The 22,940-nt window shown below is 35.5% G+C and overlaps 1 protein-coding gene and 1 long non-coding RNA gene across 3 annotated transcripts in view; one reads left to right on the forward strand and one right to left on the reverse strand.

Moving 5' to 3' along the window:
- Window positions 1–3,161: 3,161 nt before the first annotated feature.
- The window catches only part of LOC101257579 (uncharacterized), a 35,404-nt gene continuing 15,625 nt past the window's right edge, over window positions 3,162–22,940 (reverse strand). Inside the window, exons 5-9 of one of the 2 annotated variants that reach the window (XM_004242841.5) lie at window positions 15,775–15,866; window positions 14,202–14,527; window positions 12,835–12,901; window positions 9,123–9,182; window positions 3,162–3,558 (exon numbers count right to left, since the gene is read on the reverse strand). In XM_004242841.5, coding sequence (XP_004242889.1) covers window positions 3,373–3,558; window positions 9,123–9,182; window positions 12,835–12,901; window positions 14,202–14,527; window positions 15,775–15,866 — 731 coding nt within the window. In that variant the 3' untranslated portion in view covers window positions 3,162–3,372. Of the gene's footprint in view, window positions 3,559–9,122; window positions 9,183–12,834; window positions 12,902–14,201; window positions 14,528–15,774; window positions 15,897–22,940 lie in introns of both variants that reach the window. The other variant, XM_019214931.3, reaches the window with a different exon arrangement.
- On the forward strand, window positions 3,429–12,130 carry LOC138337151 (uncharacterized). Its single transcript, XR_011210577.1, has 4 exons — window positions 3,429–3,570; window positions 3,959–4,102; window positions 11,526–11,594; window positions 11,687–12,130. It is a non-coding gene; the product is annotated as an uncharacterized lncRNA (long non-coding RNA).

Here is a 22,940-nt window from a genome sequence, read left to right on the forward strand (position 1 = left end):
AGAAAACTACTCTCTAGTGGAATTATCAGAATTGACTACGTAAAGTCAAAGGATAATGTGACGAATCCAATTATAAAAAGGCCTAACTAGAGAGGAGGTTAAAAGATCATCTAAGGGAATGAATTTACGGCTTAGGACAAGTCATCATGGCGGTAACTCTATTTAGCAGACTGGAGATCCCAAGAGCTAGATTCAAGGAGAAAAACAAAGTTGTGAATGACGGTTCAACATTGTCAACAAACTCAATCCATTCTCATGATGAAGACAATGCTCAGGGACAAGGATACAACATTAAGGCTTGTTAATGAGTTAATAAAGCTTAATGGTTTTAATGATTTGCTAAGTTTGGCAAAGTTGACCAAATAGTATATCTACGCGATAACACGGTTAGGAACCTATGTGAGTGTGAAGTGTAAGCCGCTTCAAAAAATATGATTGTCAAAAGCCCATCTCTCTATACACTCATGAAACCGGGAGGTGTTCATGGCTAAAACGAACACAACCGTAAGAAGCATAAACGGTAAAGGGCTAATTGTATGACATATGGTTGTCTAGGTATACATCAAAGTTCGACGGCTTAAAGATATCGCATCTACCGATTGACCGAGTATATCCGACATATGTTCACTATGGAAAGTCCAAGAGGAAACCTATTTATCCAGATGCAATTAATTCTTACTTGTAAAGTACACATACTTGTCAGTTTCTTTGTCTCCGAGTCATTCCCCATTCATGCGGGGGATTGTTGGATTTTAAAAAGATGTGAATGGAAAATGAAGAGTTGCGACTTTTATGAAGAGTTGTGACTTTTATGAAATGTTGCGACTTTTATGAAAGGTGACGACCTTTCTGAAATATTGTGACTTTTCCAAAGGTTTGTGACCTTTCCAGTAAGGCACAATAAGAACATTTTCGCATTATCCTTTATTTTCTATAAATTGAGGGATTTTCTCTCATTTTAATAAAAGAATTCATGGACTTCTTCTTCAACTACTAAATGTAAGATTCTAAGTGTACTTTACTGCCGTTGAGTGGTTCGTTGACACCGGAGTTTTTGATATCTATACTCTGGTGATTGAGATCATTTTACTTTGGGAGGTCATATTCCAAATCAAACCTTGGATACTAGAGGGGAATGATTTCCTTAAGGGGACACTGTGAATTCAATGAATTTGATCTTTTTCCTATTAAAAGTTTTCCAGATTATGGTACGTATTTTACAAACTTTAGATTTGTGAATTAATTTCAGTTCTTCTATTCTTTTGTTCTTCACTAGTTCATTAAACTTGTAACTTCGTGTTTCTGCTAAGTTTGTTGGAATCAGTAAGATTCTTTAGACATATATAAACAATAATTCTTCTTTAAGAAAAATATTTCGTATATTTTTTTTAAAAAATCTGTTTCTGATTCTAGTTTCGCTACTAGTTTTAATTTTCTAGTTATGAAAATGTTCTTAAACTTTGTTTTCTTACAAAGATGTTCAAAGTTTTGTTCTAAGTATGTTTGAAATACAAGATGAACAACAACCTTGTGATGTATTCTTTAATTATTTGAATAAAAAAACATTACGTAGTATTGATGTAAAAAAACAAGTATAAGCACAAATATTGGTCAAAATTTTGGTATTGTACACCAACCTTAAACATTGAATATGAAAACAACTGCTTAAAAGTTAAAGATTTTAGTTTGGAAATCATAACTAATACACATTGTTAGCGAATGTATGTATTTGAATTAATGACAAACACATTCATTGTTTTCACACGCGATTTTCTTGTAGTCTCTTAAACCTTCGTTTACAGGAGATTGAGTGAACTCAAAAGGCGATTTTGAACCTATAATTGACAAACTATCAAACACTATAACCAATTTATTAAGGGTAGGGCTTTCCATCGATCTCGAAAAGCAATATAATATTGGAGATGAACCAAGGCTAACGTTAATGATGGTAAAAGGTATGATAGAATTGGTGGTGAACCATATCAACAGATTGAAGTTCAATGGTTAAAAATATGAAAATGGAACCAAAGAAAGAGAAAGGGTGAAAAAATTGAGATATTTCACCTTAAATTTTGGCGATTAAGCTTAAATTGTTTTAGAATGACGTTTCTAGGTATATATTGTTATGAGATCACAAGTAGTTACAAAAGAATTGTACAAAGAACTCAATAATATTTTCGATGGAATAATGGACGGATTGAGCTTAACCTACAACATTTTTAATCCGCCCCGCCTCGCGATGCATAGACCAGCCGCGCATAATGTTTTTCATATTTTCTTTTTCTAGTTATGTTTGATACTAAAAATAAAATTCATATATATAAATTCATTTTTTCATTAAGTTTTATTAATTTAATAGGATAGTTCGACTTAAAATTGTATTTTTTTAGAGGTCAATTGAGAAACATGTAAGAAATTGTATTGTTTTTTTATTGAACTAATTTCAATTATTATCTTGAATATTTTAGTAGCTTTAATGAAATTCTTAATAAATAATACTCAATTACTCTTATAACATGTAAAAGAAAAGTTAAAAAGTTTTAAACCCATATAAAATCACATATACCCGCCCTGCTCCACATTAATTTTTTAAAAATCCTTTTCAACTCGCCCCGCTCCACACAACCTTAATTAATATTATCCAAAAGGAGAGAGATGAAAATAATTGATTAAAATTCAAAAATTAATTAATATGTTACGTTTATAATTTAAAAACTACTTTTGTAATAAAATTGAAGTATGTAGATATATTGTTAAATAAAGTCTTTAGTATAGTTTTTGTAATCTTCAATCGTTTGTTTTATTTGTTCTTTTAATTAAACTATTTTAATACCTAATAAATTTTTTTTGTTATTATTATAGCTATATATAACATATCATCTTTTTTTTTAATAAAAAATTGACAAGATTTGTCATTAGCCAATTTGAATTACATATCAACTCAAGTCTTAATGGGTTGAACTAATGAAATGGGTAGGTCAATAACCAACCCAAACTTAACCAGATTGGGCGAGTGAGCAAGTTGGGTATGATTTTTTGTCACCCCTATTATCTTGTTGTACAAGTGAAAAAGGGGGCAAAATCATATACTTAATGAAAGAAAATTTGGAAATGTACAATCACGTGATCCCTTAGTAAAAATTGCAATAGGAAACAAACCATTGACATGAAATCTAATGATAATTCTTTGAAACACTGAAGTGGAGATCAAGGTAACAGTTTTAAGAGCATAAACTACAGGAACTCAGAAATGTAATAAGAAGTGAATGATAGTCTCTGTTTTGGTTGAGAGGCTTGATGCAGCCATCCCAAGTTCATTCCATTTGAGAAAGATAAATGCTTGTAAGCAGACAATTCGTCTGCCTTGTCTCTTTAAGGAATTAGGCAGTGTCTTATATCATAATCTGTGTAACCCACATCGACCAGGCAAAGACCATCAGGTGGAGCAGGTGGAGCAGTGGCGCGCCTGCAGGTGGCATCCATCAGCTTCAGCAAGGCATCATCATCAGCTCCAGCAGCTGCTTCTCTAATTGCAGTTGCCACAAGAACGCGAACCATCTGCATAGCATAGTAAGTAATTACGCATGTTGCAACAGTTTAAAGGACATGAACCCAAAGTTCCTATGGAATCAGGTTCTCTCTATCTATCTGTAAGATCTAGATATAATCAAACTCTCATTTTTCAATGAACTTTCATGTACTAGTAGATCATTACTGATACATCGCGAAAACACGTCAGACAGCAGAAAAACAACACAACCAAATATCTGAAATATCCAGAGGCGACTTGAAGAACATAACCTTGTATTTTCACTCTGATTGTAAGAAATATTAATGGCCTCACCACAGGGAATGATAAAATAGTATGGCCGTTTCCAAATTCAACAAAGAAGAGAAGTTTGCATGCAATTCTTAATATTATTTGACTTCATGATACTTTCCTCTGTTGGTCCTTCAGAGTTATCTAACAGGCAGCAACTTGGAAGAAGGTCTGTCTTTATTACGTCAATTATTTACAAATTAGTGGGGGATATAAACTGCTCTTGGCCGAAATTCGCGAGGCAGTTACTGAGGAAGAAACCGGACTCATATGCTTCTTAAGGCAAGTTTAAGTTCTGTATAGCTCCCTTCTTCTGTTTTTTACGTTCAGTAGCTTCCTCATTATTCATTGGCCTCAGAGTGATGCCTTTAGGAATTATAAACGAAAAAAAAGAAGTGAAAAACAAGCTGATGCATCTTTGCTTTTAATCTTTTAAATTACATACACAAATGATAGAACAAAAACCATAGGCATCATGCTTCAAAAATAGGAAACAGTTTACAAAGACGAGGGTCTGGTATTAACTTATTTCTCTGTATCATGTATCTGATATTGAAAATGAGGGCCTTCTCAAAGGGCACAGATGAGAACGCAATCAGGGTAATGGCAACACAAAAAGAACCTATTTTCCTTTTTTGGTCTTACTAATTGTACAAATTGGTCAGAGGCTTGTCTTAGAGGACAATGTTTCGGATTAGTTATAAATTATCATTACATGGGAAATTTGTGATATTACCCAAAGCCCACTGCTATGGTACAATTATCAGTTACATATAAACTAACCTCAGCCCTCAGGTATGGAGAAAAAAAGGGGAAGATTAAAGCATGACATATCTAACCACTTCTTCATAAGAGTAACTGAAGTGGCAAACACTTCTCTTTATTTTTTATGTTGTTTCAAATAATTGTCTGAGTTAAGTTATATTGTTGTGCCACATCGATTGTGCGAGGAGTTCAATTGCATTAAAGTTCTTCTAGGATGTTTAAATTCTTTCATAGAGTATAGGAGCTAATACTTGGCAAGCCCATGCTTTCACCTGCAAATTCACATTAAAGTTCAAGCATGAACCCAAAAATTGAATTACACATGCTGGAGACCGGGGTGATGAGTTATAGTATTGTCCCATATAGGTTGTGTAAGGAGATACACTGGAGTTTATAAAGGTCTTGGGCTACTCTACTCATTGCCTTAACTCTTAGGGGTCGTTTGGTACAAAAATGAATAATGCAGGAATAAGTAATGCAGGGATTATTTTTATCAAGTGTTTGGTTCATTGTTTCTTATCTAATTTTGTGTGGTTTAAAAGTTTCTTAAAAAAAACTATAGTTATTATGAGATTTTGTATTTCATGTAATTGAGTTAAAATAGATAATTAACGGAGAATATTATTTTTTTATAACATTTTTAACTAGTTAGGAGAATAAAATTTTTATTGTCATGTTCACTATTTTCTCACTTAAATTATTTGAGAGTAAATAATTGTCATCTTAATAAATTAGAGTTAATAACTCAAAAGGTCACACAACTATAATGATTATAGAGAAAATTTATTGAACTTTGTTTTGTATCAATAAATTTTAAAAAACTCTTTATCATAAAATAAATAAAAATATAAAATAAATATAGAAAAATAAATATACACACACACACACACTCTGGTTTTAGACTACTTGTGTAATGTTTAATGAACTTTCATTAAGAGACAATATTTTACTTATGAATTGTTAAATTCATACATCAACATTAACATATTAGTCGGATTATAATATTTTATATTAATAATAAATAGATTAAGTAATTCATATTTTAGAAACAAAAAATTATATCTAAATAATAAAATTTGTAAGCTAATTTATTTAAATAACTTTATTAGTATAAATATAAAATATAAATATAAAATCAAAAAAATAAATAAAATATTAAAAGGATTTGAGGGGTATTTTTGTCTTTACCTAGAATAGTCTCATGGTATTAGAGCTAATACCTCCAAATGGAAGGTATTAGTAATACATCACATAATACCATGTAGGATGTATTAACTAATCCATGGATTAGTTATACATAGGCTCACATTCCTACCAAACACAGTATTAAATTATACCACATCTAATACATGGATTATTTCTTTTAATACAGCCTACCAAACGCCCCCTTAAGGTTTTGGGTAGATGTTCACATCCTTTTTAGAAACAGGTAACATGGGTAGATGTTCACATCCTTTCTTTGTCTAGAATTGTTTTGCTTTTTAACTTGGGGCACCTATTTGATAATGCATATACTTGTGAAATTAGGTCTTAGGCCTAACTCACACCTCAAAAGTTAGCTCAAAGGGAGGAGGATTGTCCAAGACTTATAAGGAGTCCACCCATCTCATTAACAACCGATGTAGGACTTTTGTCATTCTTTAACACCCCACCTCACGCCCAGTGCTTAGCATTTGGTGCGTGGACAATTTTGATTTTGGGGGCCCCAACATCAGGTGAGATGAGCCTTGCTCTGATACCATGTAAATTAGGTCTTAGGCCTAACTCACACCCCAAAAGCTAGCTCAAAGGGAGGAGGATTGCCCAAGCCTTATAAGGAGTTCACCCATCTTATTAATCACAAATGTGGAACTTTTGTCATTCTTTAACAATACTATTTCACTCTCGTGTATTGTGCTTCTATGCATGAATTGTACACTCTATTGTTGTTTGTGTAGACTTGTAGTGCAAAGAAGAAGTGTTATGACCAAGAAAGGAGAAAAGTATTATTGAATTGTGGTTTTTTACATTATTACACGCTCCTATTCATAGACACTACATTATAATTTTTTTCCATGTAGGAGACTATATACAATCCTACTCCTATTCCTATTCTAAACCCGTCCTCTCAAGCTGCTGCATATACGCTATATGTACAAAGCTTGTTACATATGTAACTTATACGAGCATCAGTTAGGGACTTGATGAAAACATTTGTAGGTTGAATACTTGACTTCGCAAGTTTTATAATATCTCCTGAGAGTATATTTTCTCTCACAAAGGGATAGTAAATTTCAACATGCTTATTCCTTTCGTGAAATATCGGATTTGATGCAGTATGGAGTGTCGCTTAATTATCACATACAAGTTCCATCTGATTTCTCCAAATTTAAATTCTCTAAAAAATTGTTTGATCCAAACCAATGCTCGATAAATTGCTTTTGCACTAGATTGAGCAACCATATTCTATTTCTACTCTTCCAGGGCACCAAATTACCTCCTATGAAAACACAATATTGAGATGTAGAATGTCTATCAGTATGCCCAATCAGCATGTGTATATCCAATGGTCTGCTCACGGCCTCGATCCTCGAAATGTAGTTCGTTGCCTGGAGCTGACTTAATATATTGTAGAATGCAGACAAATGCATCCCAATGATTATCCAGGGAGAAATCTTAAGCTGACTTACAACAATCACAGGAAAAAAAATGTCAGGTCTCGACACCGTAGATAATTCAACTTACTGATCAGCCAGATATATCTTCAAGGATCACTGAGGGTCTCCCACTGTCTTGGCAGGAGTTAAGCATTCAGATATTAATTGGTCTACATCCCACCATTCCTGTCTCCTTAAGAATGTCAAGGACATACTTTCTTTGTGAAATAACAATATGTAATCTAGACTAAGCAACCTCAACACCTACAAACACTGTCTCCTTAAGAATGTCAAGGACATACTTTCTTTGTGAAATAACAATGTGTAATCTAGACTAAGCAACCTCAACACCTACAAATACTTAGTGTGCCAAGGTCTTTAGTCTGAAAATATTGAATAATGTGTTGCTTTAAATTAGAGATACTATCCTGATCACTTCCGGTGATATCGTCAACTTAAACGCGAAACAAATTCACAGATTTGGAGTAGAATGTTGATAAAACACAGAGTGATCAGCTTCACTGTGAATCATGTCAAACTCTTTAATTACTGCGTCAAGCTTCCCAAATTAGGCTTGAGGAGACTGTTCAGGACCATAGAATAATCAGAGCAATCGACATACCAAGCTACTAGACTCCCCTTGAACAACAAAACTACGTGGTTTCTCTATATAAATATCTTCCTTAAGTCACCTTAGAAAAGCATTTTTAAAGTCCAACTTATAAAGAGGACAATGACGGACAATGGCCATGGATAGAAAAGATGGATAAACGTTACTTTAGCCATGGAAGAAAAAGTACCACTGTATAATCAACACAAAAAAAAAAAAACCACTGTATAATCAACACAAAATTTCTAGTATACCACTCGGCAACAAAGTGAGCCTTAAGCTGATCAACTTGTCCATCTGGACCAACTATGACTGCCCAAAAAGGTGGTTGAAAATTGGACATGGGTAACTTTGAAGGGAAACTATTGTCAGCGACGGGTGGAGACGTATGACAGGTCTTCTGCCCGAGATTTTTTCCGAGGTTTGGTCACTGGAGGCTGATCTTCCTTGTGCAGTTTGTTTTTGGGGAACACCTCCAGAAAGGGATATTAACGGAGTTAGCCTTTAAGTAACCAGAAAATAGCAGTGTGAAATATTCTTTCCGGGAAGAAGTTGGTTGCACAACTACATTTTCTCACCAATGCTCTAATACCATGTGAGAAATAAAGGATAAAAGTATTATCGAATCGGGTTTTCTATGCTATTACATTGACCCCTATTTATAGACACTACATTATAATCCTTTTTCTTGTAGGAGACTATACAATCCTATTCCTGTTCCTTCTATAACAAGTGTTAGGAAGTAGAGGGTGAGCTAAAAATTGAAGTCAGCAGATGTGATATACAGCCTATATCCACCAATACTTTGTAATACATTACATACATATGTGCATATATTATATAATATACATCGCGCAGACTGGGTTTTGTGTGTGATTCTATCCAAATACTATATCCAGCTATTATACGGAGGAAGTATTAGATACAGACAATGATAATCTTCCTTCTTTGGATGGAGTAAAAGTAGAGGGATATTCTACCCTATTGCATAAAGTTTTTCAATCACTCCAAAAACAGAAGGAACAAATAAGTACCTCCTATGTTACATAGCCTAGAGTGTGAGTAGACAATTGTGAAAGAATCTAAGCATCTAAAACAATACAACAGATAGAGAGAAAAACTTTGTAAACCCCTTCTGGAATTCTTAATACAATCCATATGAGACAAACCCCTTCTGGAATTCTCAACACTCTATTGTAAGTGTAACCTTGACTTTGGAGTTTACATGTGACGTTAATGTGAATTACGAGTATGAGGGGACATATACAGAATTTATGAAATACGACCATACCTTCCGCAAGAAACGATTAGCAACTAACTCAATGCACATCGTCTTCATATGACTCCCGTCCTACAATTTCAGTTCAAGAAAAGAAAAGGATTAAAAATGAAGGAATAGATTTAATGGCAAGTTAACTGTACAACTATCAGATCAGATATCTACAGCACTCTGAATCCATTATCTTCAGCAGACAATTAAGCACATATAGGGTCTATGTTGGTAACGGGAATAAAAAAGAACAGGATCAGAAATGAAGAAAAATATTATCTTAAAGAAGTTATTCTTAATCTAATTTCCATCTCTAATGAACATGTATTAACTAATATCCAGGGGATAGGAATTGAAGGTTGCATAACATAACCCTGTTATTTAAATGGCTTTGGAGGTATAATTATGACTTTGGAATCATAACTGCAACGGAAATTTCAGAGTGAACGAAGCTTACAAAAAGTTCAACTCTTTCACCCATCAGGTTACTGGCTGGCCATGGAAACTTATCTGGAAAGTTAAAATATCTCCTAAAGTGTCCTGCTTCACTTGGCTACTAGCGAAGCAGGCTGTTTTGACTCAGGAGAACCTCATGAAAAGGGGTATCCTGAGTCCTAGGTGTTTTTTGTGTGGAGAAGAGCCTGAAACAGTCAACCACCTCTTTCTTCACTGTAGGATCACTAATATTTTGTGGAGCATTTTCATCAATTCGAAGTACCTATTTTGGGTGATGCCAAGAAATATTGTCCAGTCCCTGAAGATATGGAGTAGCTTTGCCTACGTTTCTGGTCACAAAGAAAGATGGAAGATCATCCCCACCTGTATCTGGTGGTCTGTGTGGAAAGAGAGGAACCTCAGATGCTTCCAGAACAAAAGCAACAGCATCCAGAAGATGAAGATGAATGCTTTAGGCACCTTGTAATTTTTGTTTATTTAGGATTGAAGATCTTCCTGATACTCATTTGTAATAAGTAAACCTGTAACAAGTTGTGGCTTGGAATATAATACAAGACGGTTACCTTCTCAAAAAAAAAAATTAATGATGAAAGCTCAAGTTATGAAAGCAACTAAGAGATATCAAATATGGCAGAAAGATTTTTGGACTCCCTGTACAGTCCAATCCTCTTCCAATGGAGAGAGTTTGGAGCAATATTAGTAGTCTGGAGTGAATATGGCCAGATTGTAAAGTTGAAGCTGCAATGGTAATAATAACCAATTCTGGTCTGATTATGGCTGGAAAATGGAAGTTTCAAATCAAAATTTCTGACTTAATATAGATGTTCCACTAATAGGGATGGGAGGTAACAGATTTTTACTCAAGTACTGGTTGGTAGCTGATCATTAGTGAGGACCTCAATCACTAGGAAGTAGATGAATTTCTCAGATGATGCACAGTTAAGTGATGTTATGCTCTGTTACAGAACAATAAGGGATGTATACATTAGATTGGCCACTGAAAGTAATATGGAAGTCAAAGTAGCATCTTTTCGGTGGGTAGTAGTAAATAAAGCTTTTTTTTTAGAATGGAAAATAAAGCTTTTTAACCTAGGATAACCTACAAAAGAGAGGTAAAATTTCAAGTAGTTGATGATATATGTGAGAAGAAGAGTTAGAAACGGCCAATCATCTCCTCATTCGTTGCAAAGTGGCAAGACAATGTTGGGAGCTATTCCTTAATATGTATGGTATTAAGTGAGTTTTGCCACAAAACGTAAAGAAAAAATCTGAAGGCAGTGTGGAGAACAATCCCCCTATGTGTTTTGGGGACAAAATGGTTTGAGAGACAAGATTTTCTGTGACGGGATAAGAAGGCATGCATCCAAGGTTACAAATAAATGTCTTTTGAATTATTTATTTTTTGGTGTAAAAGGAGTTTTACGGAACTTGGAACAAGATTTAGCTTTCCTAGAGGTGATAGGTGATATTTAGTTGTCATGCTTTTTGACATTGTAGGTCTGATATAACTGTACCTTCTTGGTACTTCTATTAATAGAATGTTACCTAGTTAAAAACAAAAATATATGAAAAATTACGCGATTAAGCAAACATATAACTTAATTATTTACCATGGCTATAGCTGTAAAATATTACAGCTCGCCACTAATATTTCATCCTGTTTACTAGGAAACACTTACAGATTTGTATATCCAATATATTCTACCACACTTTCCGTTTTCCCCAATTATACAAATAGCCTCTCTCTCATCCTAATTTGTTTTACTGATTTTTCTCCTTAATCACTCAAGCAAAATCAAATTTCAAATTTAAAAGTTTTTTTGTCTCCCTCTCAAATCGTGCTCCCACAATTTAAGGTGACTTCTTGCGGTTTCTTTCTATTATTATTTTTATTTTTCTTCCAGCAGTTTCAACCTTTTGTTTTTTATCTGAATTTGTATATGCCACTGATTTCTTTTAGTTTTCCAGTTATCTCCATAGATACATACAAATCATGCATCATGGATGAACAAACTCCTTCCAGAAGAATCACTCAAGGTATACAAATGAGTATACAAATGCATGAACAAAAGTTGGACAATTTCCCATCTTTTCTTTGGGTCTAACTCGAGAGTTCCAAGAAATTGCAGGATCTCTTGCTAAATCTGGAGTTAATCAACAAGAAATTAGATCCAACACCACATTGACCCAGTGAAAATGCCACAACTTATGCATGTTCTTAAACATCTGAAGAAAATGAAGTTGAATCTGGGTTAATGAACCAAGATGATGGTGAAGAAATTGAGGTATTTGTATAATTTATTTTGTATATTTTTGTGATTTGTGTTTCTATCAATACATTTCACATTATTTTATATACGATTATGTGGATTTAGCCTATAAATGTTGATAGCGGTTTTTTTACTTTTTTAGACCTTATTTCTATATTTTCAACAATTATGTACCATTTCAAATAAGTACACATCCCAACTATTTTTTGTATAATTTCAACATTATTGAGGTATTTTGTATAATTTATTTTGTATATTTTTTGTGATTTGAATTTGTATCAATACATTTCACATTTCACATTACTTTTTTAGACCTTATTTGTATATTTTTAAACAATTATATACAAGCATATGCTCCAACTATTATTTGTATTGTTTCAGCATTTGCACACATTTACTGATTTCTATATTTCAATCAATTGGATTGATTTAAAATTATAGAAAGGACGAAGTGAATTGATTGTCTCATGTACCTTTTATTAATAAACGAAGAAGTTGATTGATTTTTTTAAGGTTACTTCCGTGATCTCATGGACTCAGGCAGAATCATGTTCATATGGAGGAAGTCATATTTGGTATGAAACTCTAATGAGATACAATCCCGTGATTTATGGGACTGTTTTCGTTTTTTTCAACCGAAATTACCGCCAGTTTTCATTAAAATTCTTGAAAACCGAATTGTATAAAATATTAAATGCAAGCGAAATATACACATGGAAATACCCATAGCAACTAAAACTATAGCTATGGAGTGTAATTAGGCCAACTATAGCTAAGGAGGCTAATTAAGTTTCATTTCTTGCTATTTATGAAATTTTCACAAAAATATATCCACCAGATCCTAAACAGCCACACTACCATAAAGGAAATTTCTAGAAGTTATTCCAGATGAAAGAACATGGATCTTCAAGCATATGAAGATACGTGTTCTCAACATGAAGCATGTGAAAATCCACAATTTGAAACAGCAAAAACAACAAACTTAGAAGTAAGTAACAGTTTGATACCTTTGCACACGGTATTGAAGTTTCAATAGCTCTAGCATGGAAGACAAAACACTCTGTTGGAGGACCACTGAAAAATTCATAGACACAAAAATCTGGTGATCAGTCTACCATCAAGGTTGATACACAGAAACGTAACTTATACTGAGCATGCTACTTTCTATGGCTTGGTGTTGGAAAATCACGAAAGTACATTTTTCTTTTCTTTCTTCAGTAAGTTCATTTTACTTTTCTAGGGACATAATCAATTATCCAAAGCTAAAATGATTATAACTTAGATGATGTCTCTTGTCTGAATGATTGAATTGGAGATCCTTTGTCATTTTCTTTTTGTAATTATGCGAGATCCATTATCATATTTGAACAGAATAAACTTCATTTAAGTAATGTAATCTGTGATATTTCTCTCAAAAAAAGGTAATGTAATCTGTGATACAAGGAATATGGACAAAATAGATGTAAAAAGCAAATTACAAGAGCATGCAACCGTATCCATCATCCATACTCAACCAAAAGTAATAAAGATAAGCTGCATATCCTTTTTTCCTTTTCTGTAGATTAAGTAAGATCACTTGTAGTTCTCTTCTGCACTTTTTAATGCTAGAAGCTGATCATAGAGACACCTTTTGGGTCTTCTGTATTAAGTTATTATTATTTCTTCTCCATGAACAAGGATCATCACGAATTGTAAATCATAATAACAATAACACTAGCGTTACTAATAGTGGTGGTAGTAATTTCAAAAATTATTAATGGTATTTTAGCAAATAATTAAGATGAAGAGGATGACAACCAGAACAATAATACTATAATGCCTAAGTGCATGATGATATTTGCATTGTTCTCTTTGTTTTTACTATCAAGAAAAAAGAACAATGATTATTAACCTTCTGTAGAATGGCGAAATCCTTTTTCGAGTTAAAATTAGGACATATATCCAAGAGATAGTATTGTAAAAGAACTAAAAAACAACAACAAAGAGTATGAGACATCCAACACCATGAAATAAACATGTAATATTGATAACAAAAGAAATCACAAAAGCTGCCTACATGGAATATTCTTAGGAAATGAACATGGAGCCCCCAACAAGCTAAGATAGGGATAAAGATCAAGATCGTATCATACATGAATATACTTAATTGGGAGGTAGCAATGATAAGGTAGCTACTCATAAGATGAAAAGCTAGTCAGTTCATCCACAAAAATCTCAGTAATACTAGTCATTCATTAAACATCTAGAATGAGATATTATGATGCCAAACTTGTAGGGTTCGAAGATCAACAGAATTTAACATCATCTGTGATTTAGTGTATAATGGTATAAAGAATCATTGCTAAACGAAACATACTGAAATATGAATTCTTACATGTTCCTTGAAGCTTTAGTATCTCGTGCAAACATTTTATAAGATAAAAGCTTTCCTTCAAGCTGACCTAAAAGCCGGTTAACCTTGCCTACTTCAAACTTGGTTGGTTTATTTCCATGCACCAGCTTGTCATTTTCATTATTGATTTCATTTACGTTACTTTTGTCAACATCGCTTTTATCACATTCATTCTGTTGATGAACATTAGTGCTATCGTCAATCCAGATTTGACCCCCTTGCTTTTCGCCTAATACATCATCAATAGGGAATATATACAAATAGTGTCTCCACTTTGCTGAGAAGTTGGGATGAAATTCCCGGGATACCTATAGCAGGAAAAAATAATTTGTTGTTACATCTTATTCATAGATAAAAAGAGTAAGGGGAAACCAACAATATGTGGATGGTAGTATGCCTTAATTCTGATAAGTAAAGCAAACTTTCTATCAATTTCTGTAGCAACAAGTACAAATTTTGTGTACAAAAAGATGGACCGAATCCCTTTAATTATGCAGGGACTCTAACAACCCGAAATTGCTAATAACATAATTTTCAAAAGCCATCCAACACATAAATTCAATGAGTAAAGGCATTCTAGATTTTACCGGGAAGGCGATGGTGCTTTCCCTTCAAAAATACTGATTCTTTCGAACAAAATTGTCTAAAAGATGCACATGTGCAATTTGCTCAATAAACCCAAAAAGGTTGCAATAAAATCATTAGTTATTCACAAATTGAAAAATCCAATCATACTCCAAATCCTATAGGAGATTGGTGCATGTGAGTGTCAGACTGCTAAATGACAATTTGGCAGCAGTGGCACCATGCTTTTGCAAATGAAATTATTACTGATTTGAATTACTAGTGAGGAAAGATGGATAGCCAAGAAACCCCCTTTATGCATAACCAGGACTAAAAACACCATTTAACTGACTAGAACTAGTGATGAAGAGATCATGCAAGCTGTCGAGAAGAGGAAAAACAAAAAACAAAAACAGAAATTTCTACTCAAAAATTCATTTCAGAAAGCATCAGGACTAGTAGAACAACCGTGGGTATCTTGGAAAAAGGATCTGAGAAGTCCAGCACAGCAGATTATGAGAATTGTCCCACAACAGAATGCAGAACCTAAATATTGACCAGTCTTCCCAGCTTTCCTTTGTTCTTCATGGATGGAAATAACAATGTGACAAGGATGAGTGGGTGACAAACGTTGAAAAGAGGAATATTCAGTTGAAGGCTTCTCGTCTTGTTGATCAGCCTTTTGTCCGTGCATGCATAAATGGAAAAAGTACGTTTGTTCTCACCTTTTTTCCCGCGATTCCATGATGCTCAGTTACACATGGGATTTAGACAACTTTTCAGCTAGAACGACCTTTCCACATGACTTTGAACCATAAATTATTTAAAGCAACTTTTAAAACTTTAGTGGGCATTCACCAAATAACTGAAAATGCAAATGGTAACAGCTGTATTTAACCAGAAAACATTGAAATACATTTTCCCCAACAGATGACAAAAAGCAAGTTGCATCTTCATGCTTGAAAAATCAATAAACCAGATAATCAGTTACCTTGGTGAGAGAAACTACCCTGATCTTTCCTGGTGCTGCCTTATCAAGAGCAGCTTTTACATCTTCAATCTTAACATCCTTTCGCCAAGTGTCTAGACATAGAAGTGAACCAATATTCTTATCTAAAAAAAAAGGGGGAAACAAAATTCGCAAGTTGAACATTAAGTTTTTTGGATATGAATGTACTCATGGTTTAATGATAAGCTGTATACCCATGACATCCATAGTCGACTGTATATAAGTATTTTCAATGGTAGAAAATTGGAAAACTTATTCTAATCACATCTAAGATACTGTTTATAGAACAGTAACAAATTATTGCTTAAAAAAGTTTAAAACTACTAGCCATAGCCACATTTTTTTTTTGTAGATTGACCCCAGAGAAAGAATGATCAGCATTACTCGGTTTCAGGGTCCTTCAATCTTAATTAAATCTTTTGGCATGAATAACAGAACTTTTGCTATTGTGTCCAACATATAATTTTTAGGAGAAACGATAAAGAGTCATGTTATGAACTGCAGTTAAAGGTATAAAAGTGTGGGTTGCAGGGATTCGATCCTTGAATCTGGCAATAACAGGAAATGGGAAGGTTAACAGAAATATAAAATGAACGGATGAGATTGAAAGTTGATTAATGAAAGTTGAGGGTGAGGATTATGACACGTGGGTACAGGTTGTTGGTGGAGGTTGTTATAAGTAGTCTTGCTGGAAGAGAGAGAGGAATAACTGAAAAATAAGAGTCACACCAATTCTCTTCTCTGCTTCCTTCTCTCTTCTTCGATCCAGATTCTTCTCTTCTCAGTCTTCTTCTTCTTCTTTTTCTACTTCTTCTCCTTTTCCTTGCAGATCGTCAATGGCGTAGCAGTAGGTTCCATAGTTGTAGTATCAGTAGTTGTAATAAAGGACTTTGATATCAATAAATTCTACAGTTGGTTTCCTTTCTGCATTTTTTGATTTTGTTGGTGGATTGAGCTTGTGATCTTAGGAAGATCATAACACTTGGTATCAGAGCCTTCGAACCTATGTAATGGCTGAGGGAACACGCAGGAAGATTACAGAGGATAAGATAGCAAGGCACGATGAAATGCTCTCCGATCTGCTGAATTCGCAAGAGGAAGTACGCAATGCTCAAACTGGAATTCGAGGAGCATTATATTTAATTTTGGAGAGATTAGGAGTGTTGGAAAGAGCTCCGGTGGTTCCGAATGTGGGAGCAGGCTTACTACCTATTTCGAATGGGGATAATCGCAATAGAGTTCAGCCGAATGCAGTGACGTTACCGAGGTGGGAGTTACCTAGTTTCGCAGGTCAGGAGCCGAAGGTGTGGATTCGAAAGTCTGAGAGATTTTTTACACAATACAGAGTAGGTAATGAACAGAGGGTAGAAATAGCTGCTTTATACTTGACTGATGTTGCTGAAATATGGTATCAGTCGATGGTGTTAAGCTGAGGAATACCGAATTGGATCGAGTTTAAAGAGGATTTAATCAGCAGGTTTGGAGAAATTGTAGTAAGTGATGTGGTGGAAGAGTTTAACAAGCTACAACAAATCGGTATTGTGGATGAGTTTACGAAATCCGGCTTTGAACGAAGCTCATTTCTTATCTAGTTTTATTGGAGCTTTGAAGGAGGAAATTAGATTTGAGGTTAAAATGTTCAAATCGAGGACGTTGAAAGAAGCGGTAGAGAAAGCGAGGATGAAGGAAATGGCTATTGAAGCTGCACGAAGGAGGAATAGAACAGTGAACCGAGTGTTGCCGGCAGCTGTGTAGGAAGTAGGAAAAGCATCTAATGCGATGGTTAACAGGAATGGGCCTTACCGACTTACTCCTGAAGTTTACGAGTTTAGGAAGTCGAATCACTTGTGTTTCCGTTGTGGAGAGAAATATGGGCCGGGACATATATGCAAAACGAGACAGTTGAATTATTTAACTGGATTCGTTGGGAAGGAAAGGGAAGTTGATCAGATGTCAGTATTGGAAGACATGGAAGAGATAACCATTGAAGGAGTAGTCGAACAAGAGGTACAACAAGCTGTGTGTCTTAATGCATTAACTGGTCATAACAAAGGAGAGAATATAATTCTTGTCGGGGGGACTGTGAAGAAGCGACAACTGGCAATTTTAATTGATTCAGGAAGCACTCATAGCTTCATTGATAAGCATACCGTAGCCGCATCAGGCTACCAACCTCATCCGTGTTCTCCTGTACGAGTGACAGTGGCAGATGGTAATTACGTAATGTGAAACTCTCACTGTAAAGGATTTTCGTGGAAAATGCAGGGTAGAATTTTCATAGAACATTTGCTCATTATTTCCTTGGGTGGTTGTGCATTGGTGTTAGGAAATGATTGGATGAAGAAACGACTAAGTTTGATCATGAGCGGAAGTGTGTTACTATAGGCAGGAAAGCTAATAAATTAGTGCTGCCGGGAATTGCAGGTGAGGGAAGTTTGAGTATGCTATCTAGTGGATTAATGAAAAAGATGTTGAAGAAGGGTCAAGCTATAGTTGCTCATCTTTTTATGATGAACATGATGACAAACAGTGAGGAGGAGGTAATCAATGATGGACTTCAAAATGTGTTGGTTAAATATGCTGATATTTTCGCAGAACCGAAGTCACTGCCATCGGCAAGACTGTTTGACCATGCGATACTTCTTAAGCCGGGAGCTATGCCGGTTAGTCTAAGGCCCTATAGATATAATTTCCATCAAAAGAATGAGTTGGAGAAGCAGGTGAAAGAGATGCTCAGTAGTGGAATCATACAGGCTAGTCAATCGCCTTATTCTTCACCAGCATTGTTAGTAAAGAAAAAGGATGGAACATGGAGGTTTTGTGTCGATTATAGAGGATTGAATGACTTGACCATTAAAGACAAGTATCCCATACCTATAGTCGATGATTTGTTGGATGAACTACATGGGGCGTCTATCTTTTCTAAGGTAGATTTGAGGGCTGGTTATCATCAAATTAGGATGAAGATGGAAGATGTGCACAAGATGGCATTTCGGACTCACATGGGCCATTATGAGTTTAGTTTAATGCCTTTCGGACTTACCAATGCTCCAACAACATTTCAAGCATTAATGAATCATATTTTTAGATCGTTCCTCAGAAGGTTTGTTCTAGTCTTTTTCGATGATATATTAATCTATAGCCGAAATATGGAGGAGCATTTACAGCATCTGCAGGTGGTATTTGAAACTTTGAGGCTTAATGTGTTGTTTGCAAAGAAGTCTAAATGTTCTTTTGGGAAAGTTCAAGTGGAGTACTTAGGCCATGTTATTACTAAGGAAGGGGTGGCTACCGATCCTCATAAGATTCGAGCTATGATAGAATGGCCTAGACCTAAGACCTTACGGGCTCTAAGAGGATTTCTTGGGCTAACAGGTTACTATCGGAAGTATGTGCAAAATTATGAGACCATCAGCAGGCCACTCACTGATTTGTTAAAAAATGAAGCTTTCAAATGGAGTGTGGATGCCGAAACTGCCTTTGAAGCTCTTAAAATAGCTATGACGTCTACACCTGTATTGGCTCTTCCTGACTATACCCAAGAGTTTGTGGTAGAGACTGATGCTAGTCATGGGGGTATTGGAGCTGTACTTATGCAGCAAGGGAGGCCAATTGCTTTCTTTAGCAAAGTATTGGCTCCTAAACATAGGGGCAAGCCGATTTATGAGAAGGAGTATATGGCTCTACTTAACGTAGTGGATAAATGGAGACATTATTTACAGTTCAAACACTTTGTGGTCAAGACTGATCATCACAGTTTGAAATATCTATTGGAACAACGAGTAACATCAGCTATACAACAAAAAGGATTAACGAAATTATTAAGCCTTGATTATGAGGTGCGATACAAAAAAGGAGCGGAGAATAGGGTAGCAGATGCTCTATCCAGGCGAGACGAAAGGTTACAAGGGAGTGAAAAGTCTTCGGCAGGTTTACAGATGGCTGTGAGTATGATTACGCCAATGTGGATACAAGAAATTATGCACAGTTATACGAAGGATCCTTATGTTCAAGAGCTGCTAACCTTGATATCAGTAGATGTTCACGGGCCTAGTTTGTGGCATAACGTCAATGGGGTTTTAAGGAAGAAAGGCAAGGTTTATGTGGGTTCCAAAGGTCCTTTACGACAACAACTAATTTCTACTTTTCATGACACTCCTTTGGGTGGACACTCGGGCCAATTGGGCACTTTAAAAAGGTTAACTCAATATTTCTATTGGCCAAGAATGAGAGCTATGGTGAATGAATATGTAGCTCAGTGAGGTTTGCCATCGTAACAAGGACGACAATGCAGCCTATCCCGGTTTACTTTAGCCATTGCCAATTCCTAATCAAACGTGGAGTAATATTAGCATGGACTTTATAGAAGGTTTGCCGAAGTCGAAAGCTAAAAGCGTGATATTGGTGGTGGTAGATCGGTTTACCAAGTATGCCCATTTTATAGCTATGTCTCATCCGTATACTGCTCTGACAGTAGCTGAGTTGTATTGGAGACATATTCATAGGTTACATGGTACTCCCGACAGTATTGTGTCTGACAGAGACAAGGTATTTTTGAGTAAGTTCTGGCAGGAAATGTTCAAACTAATGGGTACACAATTGCACTATAGTTCGGCCTATCATCCTCAGAGTGATGGACAAACTGAGAGAGTCAATAGGTGTCTGGAAAATTACCTTCGATGTATGACTACAAGCAGGCCTACGCAGTGGAAACAATGGCTACCTGCTGCAGAGTGGTGGTATAACACCAACTTCCACACGGGTCTGCGATGTACTCCATTCGAAGCGTTGTATGGTTATACTCCGCATCAACTTTCAATTGGCCCTCTTTTGGAGACAGTAGTACAGGCAGCAGAAGACGCGGTGATGCATCGACAGCAATTTCTTTAATTGTTGAAAGACAATCTAGCTACTGCCCAAGCTAGAATGAAGTTTTTCGCGGATAAGAAAAGGACCGAGCGTGAGTTTCTAGTGGGAGATTGGGTTTACTTAATGCTTCAACCATATCGGCATACTTCCATTGCCTTGAGACGAAATTTGAAGCTCAGTTCTAAATATTACGGTCCTTATTTGATAGTCGAAAGAATTGGGTTGTTGGCTTATAAATTAGCTCTACCTTTGCATTCTAAGATTCATCCAATTTTTCATGTTTCGTTGTTAAAGAAGAAGGTCGGAGATCGAGTGGTTATACAGTCAGAATTGCATTATACAAATGACGACGGACAGTTTTTGGTTAAGCCAGTGGCAACTCTGCAGCGGCAGTTGGTCAAACGAAACAATGTGGCTGCTGTTCGGGTTTTGGTTCAGTGGTCTAATCTTCCACCGGAGGAAGTCACTTGGGAGGATTATAATTTTTTGAAGGCTAAGTTTCCTGGTTTCGATTCTAATCCTTGAGGTCAAGGATGCTTTGATGGGGAAGGGAATGTTATGAACTGCAGTTAAAGGTATAAAAGTGTGGGTTACAGGGATTCGATCCTTGAATCTGGGAATAACAGGAAATGGGAAGGTTAACAGAAATATAAAATGAACGGATGAGATTGAAAGTTGATTAATGAAAGTTGAGGGTGAGGATTATGACGCGTGGGTACAGGTTGTTGGTGGAGGTTGTTATAAGTAGTCTTGTTGGAAGAGAGAGAGAAATAACTGAAAAATAAGAGTCACACCAATTCTCTTCTCTGCTTCCTTCTCTCTTCTTCGATCCAGATTCTTCTCTTCTCAGTCTTCTTCTTCTTCTTTTTCTACTTCTTCTCCTTTTCCTTGCAGATCGTCAATGGCGTAGCAGTAGGTTCCATAGTTGTAGTATCAGTAGTTGTAATAAAGGACTTTGATATCAATAAATTCTACAGTTGGTTTCCTTTCTGCATTTTTTGATTTTGTTGGTGGATTGAGCTTGTGATATTAGGAAGATCATAACAAGTCAATTCGCTTTAGTCATTTACTCAAACTTATTGTTTAAGTTTTAATTTTGATATGCATTTGAATGAACCATCCACACAGTTGTTTCATAGAATCACCCCTTAAAAAGAGGAATATTTGGGATCATCCTTAATGAGCTGAAAGATACTGAATTTTCTCCAACTCGCAATGGGGCAGGGAGCATACAAATGAAGATGTATATTGCGGATGTTTCCTGTGTTTTACAGGCGCAAAAGTGAACATCATATCAAGTCAATATCAACAGATCGAGGTGCTTCTAAATAATTCAGTCTGAGCCTTGAATGAACTACATATTCTTTGATCCCTCTTTAGAACAAGCCCTTAAGTCACATCTTCTAAAACAGGGACTGAAGTAAAATACTTTCGAGTTGCTCTTGCACAAAGCCCTACTTTGGCTACTTAGTTACAGTGACAAACTCTAAAAAGCTATTTTTACGACAAACTCAAACTCTAAATAGCTTAAGCATTTCTTGAGTTGAAAAGGTGTTTATAAAAACTAGAGCTCAAGAAAGCTTTGAAATCTAGTAGCAGAATGAAATAAGTTTACTGGGTGCCAAGTGAGTAGTTTAACTCTTCGTTACCTCAAAAGACATTGAAAATTGTTTATTTTTTTGAAAAAAATAGAAAAGACTACAACAACAAACCCAGTGTATCCCACAAGTGGAGTCTGGGGAGGGCAGAGGGTACGCAGACCTTACCCCTACCTTGGGAGATAGAGGTTTTGTTTCCGATATACCCTTGGCTCAATGAAAGACATATCAAAACAGATCAAAGAAGAAATAATGACAAAATATTGTAGGAAGCATGACAAAGCATTCTAAAAGAAAAAAAGGAACAGTCACTGCAACAAAATAGTGTGATAATCGAAGTACAAGATACAATGAATATTAACAGAAATCGAAAGACAAGAAGCTAGACGATAAATACTACTACTACCAGTATGAAAGGATAAGCAAGATTAAATCCACTACCTACTAACCTTCTACCATAATCCCTGTCCTCCACAATATTCTATCTAAGGCCATGTCCACTGTAAGTTGCAACTACGTCCTGCCTTATTTAATCACCTCTCCTCAATACTCTTTGGTCTACCTCTACCTCTCCTCTAGGCTCTACCATCTACCTCTCCTGAAACTATCCATAGTTAACCTCTCACACCTATGTACAAAGGCATTTGTTTCTCTCCTCACATGCTTGAACTGTAACACCTC

This window comes from Solanum lycopersicum, chromosome 7 (genome assembly GCF_036512215.1).
Source record: "Solanum lycopersicum chromosome 7, SLM_r2.1".
Taxonomy (NCBI): Eukaryota; Viridiplantae; Streptophyta; class Magnoliopsida; order Solanales; family Solanaceae; genus Solanum; species Solanum lycopersicum.